At 44.7% G+C, this 11,125-nt stretch overlaps 1 protein-coding gene and 1 pseudogene across 1 annotated transcript in view; one reads left to right on the top strand and one right to left on the bottom strand.

The window, feature by feature from the left end:
- Positions 1-7,895, bottom strand: part of LOC107656874 (lethal(3)malignant brain tumor-like protein 3) — a 44,140-nt gene extending 36,245 nt beyond the window's left edge. Inside the window, exons 1-2 of the mRNA XM_016444823.1 lie at positions 7,837-7,895; positions 5,403-5,524 (exon numbers count right to left, since the gene is read on the bottom strand). Coding sequence (XP_016300309.1) covers positions 5,403-5,504 — 102 coding nt within the window. The 5' untranslated portion in view covers positions 5,505-5,524; positions 7,837-7,895. The remainder of the gene's footprint in view (positions 1-5,402; positions 5,525-7,836) is intronic.
- The window catches only part of LOC107656873 (transmembrane protein 244-like), an 11,658-nt pseudogene continuing 7,605 nt past the window's right edge, over positions 7,073-11,125 (top strand).

Here is an 11,125-nt window from a genome sequence, read left to right as displayed (position 1 = left end):
ACTAAATCTGGTAAAATGTTACACATTGCTCTTTGTATGGTTGTAAAATACATTCATGAAAAAAGTAATATATTTATATATAAATATTTAGGGCCTACTATAAAATTAAAAGACATTTATTTTAAATGTATAGCACAGTAATGAGGCAGCAACATATGATAGATAAGATGAACAAGAAAAACTATTAATAATCTGTAACTGTGCGAAAGTATTATGATACGAAAAGCTCCAATACAGAGCGGCACAAAGCGCTTATGCACATCCCGTGCACAGAATGATGCGCTTAAAGCAACACAGAGTCACAGCAGGCACAGCACTCTGCATAGAAAAGTTCAAAGCACAAAGGAAAGAGATATTGATGCATAGTGTATTAAATCTGTGTGATAGTTTATTGAGCCTTTTCTTTTAACAGTTTTAAATCTCAGTTACTGTGCTCGTGAAGAACTATTCACAGTGCTCTCTACTCCAGTGTTGTGATCTAACACAGTAGAAATTAACATGATTTAGAAACAAAACGAAACTCTAGCAAGATAAAGTCCTTTTATGCAAAACCATTTATCTTTATTTACAGATCAAGTATAATATTAGGAACATTGAATCATCTGTCGTAACTAAACGCGACACGCAGTTTGAATGCTGAATGGAGGATGACAGACAGCCGAGGCGGAGAGAAGAGTTTACCTGAACTTGACTTAAATATTCATCTGTACCTCACAATAAACTGTGGAACGGCTTCAGAACACTTGGAATATAGTGCACGAAAACTTTATGGTGCTTTATAATGTTTACGCAGAATATCGGATTTGGATCGGTCTCGTCTGATAGATACCCGATCCGGCAGAAAATGCCAGTATCGGAGCGATACCGATACTGAATATCGGCGCACCCCTGCTAGAAAACAAGACAAAAATACTAAGTAAGAAAACACTCTCAGTTACTCATGTAACCTCGGTTCCCTGAGATGAGGGAATGAGACATTGCTTTGGGAATATCCCTTCCTCCAAATACTACTGAAGCCTTATTGAATCACGCTAGTGAAACTGGCTAATGGCATTCAAGCACGTGAAATATGAGGGGCTCCCACTCTATATAAGGAAGCGCTTGTATGGCATCCATTCAGAATCTTGACTGAAGCAACTTGGCATTCTAAGATCCTGAGCTAGGTGACACGGCAATGAGAGCAATGTCTCGTTCCCTCATCTCAGGGGACCGAGGTTACGTGAGTAACCGAGAGCGTTCCCTATCGATTCGGTTACTTCTACATTGCTTTGGGAACATATAAAATCCCGCCGTGTCATAGCGATGGATCCTGGCTCGACTAAGTATGTCAAGTTTCACGTACGGAACTGTAATGAGAGCGACAATGATATTGGCGCCCTTGGTAAACACAGCCCAGTCTACAGGACCTAGTCAAAACCATGTAAACGTCACACTTTACGTCACACCAGGGGCGGAGTTAACACCGGTGAAACAGAGAATGTGAAATGGTGGCGGCTCTGGCGCCATCACATATAGATTAGTTGAAGTTTGTTTAATTTCAATGAAATAATGTGTTATGATGCAATGGCCATACCGGTGCTCAAAAAAGCAGAGTATGATGGTGATCATGTCCTAAAAGATGTGATGAACAATATCATAACAATGTGATAAGCTGATAGGGACAGCATTGATTTGGTGGTACGTCAGTACAGGGGTGTATACGACCTGGTCAAAACCACTGAGGCAAGCAGCTCAGATCATAACTGAGGCTGAGTAGGCTTGTGCGCTGCTCACACTGACAGCACATGTGAGGCAAGCGACAACACATCTAGGTTATAAAACCTTGCGATAGTGCTGGGTGACGACCAGCCTGCCACCATGCAAATGACCTGAATAGATATGCCATTTGCCCAGGCCCACGAGGACGCGAGTCCGCGGGTTGAGTGGGCCCAAACCCCTATTGGACATTCCACGCCCTTAGAGCCATAAGCCAAAGCAATTGCGTCGATGATCCAGTGTGACAGCCTTTGCTTGGACACAGGCAGGCCTTTTGTGCGCCCTCCAGAGCATACAAATAGCTGCTCCAAGAGCCTGAATTCAATACATGAGTCGTCAATTGACAGTGCCTGCAGGTCGCCAACTCGCTTAACAGAGGCCAGCGCGAGCAGGAGCGCTGTCTTGAGAGAAAGCGTGCGCAAGCTCGCTGATTGTATGGGCTCAAACGGGGGTCCCGTGAGAGCGTCAAGCATAAGCGCCAGGGTGGAAGGGCGAGGAGGGTTCAGCCTTCTTGCTCCTTTTAAAAATCGTATAATCAGGTCATTTCTGCCGATTGGGCGATTATCGACGTGCGCACATACACGCACATACACTTTCAATGTGGATGGTTTACGACCACTATCACCAGCATCTTCACCAGTTCTGGGAACCACGGCTGATTGGGCCATTTCGGTGCCACTAACAGAACAGATTCTCTGTCCTCTCTGATTTTGCAAGGCACGCGAGGCATAAGTTTCACTGGAGGAAAGGCATACTTGCGTACTTTCAGCCAGATGTGAGCTAGTGCATCCACTCCCAGGGGAGAGAGCACAGAAGAAGGTCTCTCACCAGCTGCAGCAGCGGCCGCGAGCTCACACCCTCTTGGTGATTTATAAACACTACCACTGTCACGCTGTCCGTCCTCATGAGAACGTGACGGTAGAGAATGTCAAGGAGAAAGCACTCGAGCGCTAGGTGTACAGCAAGGAGCTCCAGACAGTTTATTTGCCACAACTTCTCTGTTTCTGACCACGTCCCGAAGGCTGGTCAGCCGTCGCATACGGCTCCCCAGCCCCTGCTTGATGCATCTGTCGTAACAGTCTTTCTTCTTATCACTTGGCCAATAGGAACACCCCGGCGATACAGAGTCATATTGCGCCAAGGGGTCAGTGCATCCCAGCAGTCGCACGTCACTTTGATGCGCAAGGTGCCCGCGTGGCATGCGCTCTGTGGCAGCCGGCCCTTTAGCCAGAGCGGTCGCATATGTAGGAGCCCTAGTTTGCACACTGTCGAGGCGGGAGCCATCTGGCCGAGCGTCCTCTGAAAGCATTTCAGTGGGGGAGAGTGCCCTAACTTGAAGACTGCGAGAGAGCTGATCAGTTTTTGTGAGCGCTCCTCCGACAAACATGCTCACATATTGATTGAATTCAGCTCCACTCCTAAAAAGGAGATGTTCTGGCTCTGTACCAGTATGCTCTTTTGCATATTCACAGTAAGCCCTAAGCTCTGGAGATGAGCGAGGAGACTGAGCTTGTCATTGAGCAGCGCGCTTTCTGATTGGGCTAAAACTAGCCAATCGCCGAGATAATTCAGGATGCGCATTCCGCTCTGCTTCAGAGGAGAGAGAGCAGCATCATGCACCAGGGATAAACCGAAGGGTAGGACCAGGAATTGGTACGCTACCCCCTCGAATGCAAATCTCTGGAAACACCTGTCGTGAGGGGCTACCTGAATGTGAAAATAAGCATCCTTTAAATCCACAGAGATAAACCAATCCCTCGGTCTGATGTGTGAGAGGATTTGTCTCAGCGCGATTTAGCAGTCTCAGGTCCAAGACTGAGTCCGCCGTCTTTCTTTGGTACCAGAAAATAACGACTGTAGAAGCCACTCTCGCGATCTGCAAGGGGCACTGTCTCTACAGCGCGTTTTGCGAGGAGGCTGTGTATTTCCTTTCACAGAACTGAGGCATTCTGCTCCCGTACAGTGGACATTAACACACCGTTGAAACAGGGCGGCCTGCGGAAGAACTGAAGCGTGTAGCCATTCTTTATTGATTTCATAACCCACTCTGATACCCTTGGCAGTGCCTGCCACGCTTCTGTGAATTGTGACAGCGGGCAAGGCCATGAGGAATAACTCGCCGTTGGGGGGCGGGGAGTTTAATACCACACGAGTGTGAGAGTGAGTGATGGGGGAGAGAGAAGCGAGAGGAGGAAAATTGCTCTGATATTGAGGTGTGTTTTTCGACTTTTGCACGGCATAGTGGAAAAGTCAAAACACAAACATGACAATTGCTTTCGCCGCCCGCAACAGGCAGGGGGGCATGGTGACAGCGTCAGGAACGCAGCTTTGATTCCGGTGCCGGTGGCCTGTCGTCTCTGTCAGGGCGGGGCCTCTCGCTCTTCGAGCCCTGACGGCGCTTGGGCCACGGCTGTCTTGGCCTCACTGCCGGCTCATGTTCACGCCGAACTGCAGCAGAAGAGGTGTGCGGTCTTCCCGTGCGCTGTGCTGAGGAGGAGCGGGAACGTGCAGGAGGGTTTGCGTCAGTGCGCTTTGGCAGGACGTGGTTAATGGCCTTCGACTGTTTCTGCGCCTCGACGAAGCACTCCGTGAACGTCTGCACCACCGCTCCGAAGACACCTGAGGGATTCACGGGTGCATCCAGAAGGGCCGTTTTTAACTCCTTGAGTCCTTTAACTCGGTCAGAGTAAGTCACAGGTGACAATCTAGTACCACAAGATTTCCCATGTTGCGGCCGATCACTCGAGCTGTCACCTTCATCGCTCAGAGGGCCAGGGCCAGGGGAGTTTAACATACCCCACTTGGTCAGCGCCGTCCACAGAAGACAGGAGGAAGGAACCCAGGTTGTGCACTCGACTGGTGAGCAGTGCGTTCCACGACTTCGCTATCTCATCGTGCACCTCGGGGAAAAAGGGCCCGGGCCTCCGCGGGGTGTCCTTTCGGCCACGGTCCGACTGGAGGTACCACTCGTCCAGACAGCTTCTAGGCAGGAGGCGCCCACTCCAAACCGAGCTCATCAACTGCCTTGGACAGGACGCGTAGGAGCTTGACATCACTATGATGGAGGTCCCCCGCGTCGCTGCCATGGGGCACCGTGTAATCCGGCAGGCTGTTGGACCACTTCTTTCTCTTGCCACCGAAATGGCATCATCCTCCTCTTCAGCGCCCTCCGTGGCACCGAAGGACACCACATCTTGAGCACCAGGGAGGGGCGGAGATCAGCGGTCATGAAGCGCACTGGAAGGGGACCTGCAGTCTCAGGTCCCCTGGGGTGAGGAGCGCGCGGGCTCGTCACCTGACCCTGACAGAACCACATCAGAAGCTCGCGGCACTTTCCTCCTTGGCTCGAAACAGGCTGCAGAGGAAGAGAGCGGCAGGGCTAGTTGAACTCGCCTTGGACGATGGCCACACGGAGCCTGAGAGTCCAGAGGCACATATCTCCGCATTGGGGGCAGTCCGACCCCCCAAGTGCCGCCTCTGCGTGGGCGCGACCCAGGCAGAAGACACACGATTGCCATCAGAATATTCGATTGGCTCTGCACAGTAGTATTTGGAGGAAGGGATATTCTCAAAGCAATGCAGAAGTGACCAAATCGAAAGGGAACCATTTTTTGCAGTGTAATAAAGGCCTATATGTATTTGCTAACCTTGAGCTCGCTGCCAGGCAGTGTTCCTACTCCGTCCTTCCAGTCCATCGCCCCGTACACGTCAAATTCTGGAGCGGCTGTGCTCGGGCCTGACGACTCCATCACACCCGCACACAGCTAATCTGAAAAACACCGCATAATAACCCACACAACCGCCAGATATATGAGCCTTATTCAAAATATACCACTGAAGGTCATTACAAACCACACTGAAACTCTTCTGTGCTCTTTGTACTTCATCTATACACACACTTTGTGTGTTTTTACTACAGAGAAACAAAGTTAAATTCTGTTTTAGTTATTTAAGGTTTGTATGCGCATGTAAACATGCATGTAACTTCAGCATGCACAGTCTGAATCAGAATCCATAACACACCAAAATTAAAAAAAAAGAAGAATCTTGTTTTGCATACAAATTTAAGCCTTTTTTGAGATAATTGCATTGTAACATGTTATTTTAATGACAATTAAATCAGCATTAAATGTATTTTTCTTTCGTTTTTGGGGTAAATATGGCCCAGATATATTCTTGACTGATCAGATTCATCCATATACTAATGTAAACTCATTTAAAACACTCTGAATTATTTAGCAAGTTATTTCAAATAACAAAGAACAATTAGAAAGCTTTATCTAAACAAATAAAGAGTTCAGATGCAAAAGCCTCTAAGTGCCATCTGAAATTTTCTTCTAAAATTAGCATTTTTCTCAGGCTCCTATGTTTATGTTCAGTTATTTAACTTTAATGCAATGAAAAGAACCTACTCATTACCGTTAAAGTGAAATTACTGAACCTAAACATAGGTCATTTTAGAAGAACATTTCAGATGGCACTTAGAGGCTTTTGCATCTGAACTCTTCAAATACTAAATGTTTAGTCCAGAGCTAGTTTACCAGCTATCATCTAATGAATTGCACTGTTTTGTGCATTAACACAGTACGCATTTGTAAACTGACTTTAATGTATAATCTATCAAATAAAAACATTAGAAGAAGACTAGTTTCTTATCTGTCCTTCAAATCAATGTCAAACCTTCTTTTGTAAACCTACGTTACCCTTGGACAACCACGAAGCACCACAACACAAACACTGTTTCTATAGATTAGGTAACAAGCTAAACTGGAAGACGGCATAATCATTGTATTAACAGGCAATCTTTAGGGCACACAGGCAAGTTTCAGGCGAGTGTGTGTGTGTGTGTGTGTTTGTGTGTGTGTTTGAGTGCCGCATGAGGCCTAGCGCATGTGTGTCATTCCCGGATCCGCCAGCAGAGCGCGCTACTGCCCGCCGTTCATCCGCGGCGCTGGAAACTTTCAAGCCCCTGTTCAACAATGAAACCAAAAAGAAATGCACGCAATATTGTCACATATTGCAACATTTTGTCAGCGCATCGAGTGTTTTGATTCATTTTAACATGCTTTCGCATGAAACGCCTCGGTCAGAGAGTTGAATAACTGTCGCATATCCGGACGTTAAACGATTTTTGCAGCTGTTGTTGGTATTTATAGGTATTTGTTATGTTATATAATTAACCAAAGTTCATTTTCCCAATAAAAATGTGAAATCTCCGTGCAAATGCTTTACTTTTCTATGTGAAGTGCAATATTTCGGCATCTATTTGAATTACGTTTTTTTTTTAATAATGATTTAATGATTAAATTAAACGACGATGATGATGGTACAAATGAAATGCATGTTAATTTTCCACCTCGAGTTTTACAGCGCCGGGTTTTCCTGTTAAACGCGTTTATTTCCAGGTTTGTGTGCAGCTCTATTGTATGAAATAGTTTCCACTGAATGAGGTGAAATGATTCAGCTCGACGGCGACAGTGCAGTATTATCTCGCCCTAAACATCGACGACATAGCCTATTTCAGACGGCACAGTATCAGATATTAAAACACTTTTCTTTAATGTGTTTTAAAGGCAGTTTCTCAAAATGGCGGAGCAGGAATTATATTCACTATATAATTGAAAGACACAGGCCTGGCGAATCGCGGCATTATTGCTGATCAATGACATTTAAAGTGCAGGATTGAGCCGATCGCGCGAGGCGTGTTTTGTTTGGCACGAGCAGTTCCTGCCGTCTCCAGCACACAGGAGCGAATGCACTGCTGCTCTGCATTATTCTGCACACACAGATAAACCTATGCTTTATTCCTGCCATCAGCCGCACATGCACACTTCGATCCTGTCTATCGACTGCGTCTGTTCTGAGTGTCATTCATTCGCATTATTCTTTATTTCATACTCTCTTCCTGCTGATGACACGTCCAGGCGTTTTCTACTTTAAATCTAACTTTCATTCTTATTGCTTCGCATTAAACATCCCGCGAAAGTCTGAGACGGCGCATAAAGGTTCATTACGGAGTATAACATGCTAGACGAGCAGTTTATTCTAGCGTGCGATTGTTTTAATTTGTCTGTTTCTTACCCAAATTCTCCCACGAGTACTGAGAAATTGGCCAGGCGGACTCCAGTGCGCATGCGCAGTGCAGCCGTCGCGCTTCACACTCGCCCATCATCATGACAATATCGAAAGTTTTGCGCTGAAACAGCTGCGACGGTCCCACCGACCCAGCAGCCTCCTCCGAAACACGGGGTCCGGTGGCGTACAACATCGCCATTTGCTGTTTTGTTACTAAAAATGAATTCCTGCGTGCGACGCAGGCTAACGCCAGTGCTCTAGTCTCAGATATCTATGAACTACTGAACTAAACAACACTGTACTGACCCTCAACTACTGAACAACACTAAACTGTGCTGCATAGAGCAACCAAATAACCCATACTATACAGAAACAACGTGACACTAAACTACACTGAGCTACACTGTACTGTAAAGAACAACATTAAATAGGTTGTGTTAAACTACACCAAAATAAATAATATTAAGCTGTTTAGAGCAACACTAGATAGGCCTACTAATAAACTAAAATATACTGAATTATAGGTTACTAAGTTCAGTCTTAAAATTAGTGAGTTTTCTCTTGAAAGTGTGTTTAACGCGCTTCGCTTGTGTGAATGAAGGCACATATAAATACCTCACTTTTATTTCCTGACAATAACACAGGCTCACAACACATAAATGATGCTATATTTTTGGATAAAACACTAAATGACGAACAATGATCAAATAAACTGGCTATAGGTTACCCAACCAAGCACAGCTGGGTTTATTTATCTAGTATGTCATTTGTGCCAGTTAGGACTGCTATTTATTAGTGCACTCCTCTTAGGCTTTAGCACCATATCTAATCAAACTACAACTCTAGTTATTTGTCAGGTCATGGATAGACTAAAGACAATAGACTAGAGATGTAAATATATTTGCTACTTTATTCAAATGAGGGTGATCACATGTGACCAGTGCAGTCAGGAGTTGCATGCCTGCAGTAGCTGCTTTTGGTTTTAGTTTTAATTTGGATACTTGCAATGGCTCAGTGTCACACTAACATAAAGAATTGATGTTGCAAAGTGAGTTCAAAGGCCAAAGAGATGAATTTTCAAGGCAGAGGTGAGGTTTTAATTACAGCCCTTGTCACACTATATACATTTCTGCAATTCCATGTTGCCTTGTTTCAGGTTTAGCGCTGCTGTCTGCAGTTAGTGCACCTCTATACGTTAAAGTCTTCTATTAAATGTCTTATGCTGGTTTTGTAGGATTAGATTTTTTCGATTAGATTAGATTAGATTCAACTTTTAACATCTGTGTGGGAGTCCAGTGTGGCCCGAGAAGCAAACAAATTCCAGTCTGTGTTCTGGAACTCCTGCTGTAGTGAAGAGTCTGCTTCTTCCAGCCAAACTTTAACAGCCCTCACAGTGGGTTTCACACGTTTGATGACTGGGGTGTATTTGGGTAGCAGGAACAGGGAGAGGTGATCAGATTGTCCAACGTGGGGGAGGGGAGTTGCTTTGTAAGCATCAGGGATATTTGTATAAACATGATCAAGAATATTGTCTCATCATAGGATCATAGGAGATCACTATTATCACTGACATCTGAAGCCAGTCAACTAATCTTTTAATATGTCTTAATAAACGTATAAGCAACTTAACATATTTGCTGTTTATTAATACTTATAAGGCACATAATACTTATAAGGCACAGATTTAGCATGACCATAATCTATGTAATCCTATGTAATCCTACCCAACACCTAAACTTAGCAACTACCTTACTAACTATTAATAAGCAGCAAATTAGGAGTTTACTGAGGCAAAAGCCGTAGTTAATGGTTTGTTAATAGCGAGAATTGGACCTTAAAATAAAGTGTGACCGAATTTCCTTTATTTAAACAAAGAATTCTTTAAATTTCAAAACAAGCACGTTCATTTTAATGATTCAAAAGTTGCTTCCTAACAGGAATGACCCAGATTTTGTTTTAAACAAGTAGGCCCAAATAGTTTTACCCATGCTTTGCAGTTGAAGCACAGTGTTAATCTGAAACCTGCACCATTTCAGAAATGTGCTCATAAATTAGCAGTGCTGCAGAACAGAAACAAATCAATGTCCTTACAGCCAACTGTGCTAGCGGGATGCTAATGTGAGGTATTCTAGCACAGCCTCATTTAACGAGGAGTATTATTAGTGTGTGTGGGTAATTAGTTAGTGCAGCCCGGGCCTGGAGGTGGGCTTTATCCTGCCCAGATTTACGGAAGCGTTGCTAATCTTATTAAGAGCAGCCGTGACAGATGCGCAGACTCAGTCTTATGCTACCTGCGAGAGCACCGATCAAAGAATCACTGGCCATTCGTGTTGTTGGACTACTGCTGGCGGTGCTGTGGGACCACGGCCAACAACTGCCCCTCAACAGCAAGCTCCATGACACCTGGGTAAAGTCTGATTATTCCCCTCCTGATGGGTGCACTGTGTCCCTGCAGCATAGTTCATTTATAACAGCAGGCATGTTTCTATAGGCCTTACTTTCAGACAACTTTCAATGTACATCTGAAGATTTTCTGCAGAGATTTCTATTGTAAAAGAGTGACCATGTACAGGAATAGTTCAGGCCTCTACAACAATAGAGCATGTTAAATTAATAATACTATCAACACTAGAACAAACTGATGTATAGATGTTAAATAGAATATGGCTGGTGTTATACAGCTCAGCAGAGAAGTTAGATTAGTAACATAACTCGGGATTCTTTGAAAACTATTGGTTGTGATCTTCCCACTATTGAAGAGATCTAGGCCTATGTCTGATGTTTGCAGAAAAAACTATCCTGTCTAACAATCCTGAAAGATCCCTTACATCCAGCCAGACAACTCTTTACGCCGTCAGGCTGTTCTTCAGAACCTGTTGATGTGTATGGTGTGCTTCTTCTCTCTCTACTATCTTGTGGTCAGTCTCTGCATCGGCATTCTCAGGTGAGATTTTCCACGTTGAGCAGCATAACTTCCTCTCTCTCTCTCTCTCTCTCTCTCTCTGTGTTTCTGTGTGCGTCTGCCTCTTATGTGGTGACGTGTCTACTGACTTCCTGTAGTATAGAAAAAAAATAGTCTATGTCAGTATTGCACAACACTTGTAATATTAGTCCCATGGACCGTCATATGCAAATCACTGCTGCTGTTCTCTATATGCATTGCATTCACAAAATTGTCAGTTTCATGTTCAACCTATGAACAGTTTATCATGTTGGGCCTGTGCAGTTTTTTTTAACGGTTAGACTTTTTTCACATTTTGTGCGAGCAACAATTTTGAGACAAAAAAGAGACTGT

The sequence above is a fragment of the Sinocyclocheilus anshuiensis genome, unplaced genomic scaffold, assembly GCF_001515605.1.
Source record: "Sinocyclocheilus anshuiensis isolate Anshui unplaced genomic scaffold, SAMN03320099.WGS_v1.1 scaffold5486, whole genome shotgun sequence".
NCBI lineage: Eukaryota > Metazoa > Chordata > Actinopteri > Cypriniformes > Cyprinidae > Sinocyclocheilus > Sinocyclocheilus anshuiensis.
The sequence above is the reverse complement of the archived record's forward strand: the minus strand, read 5'-3'. Positions and strand labels throughout refer to the sequence as shown.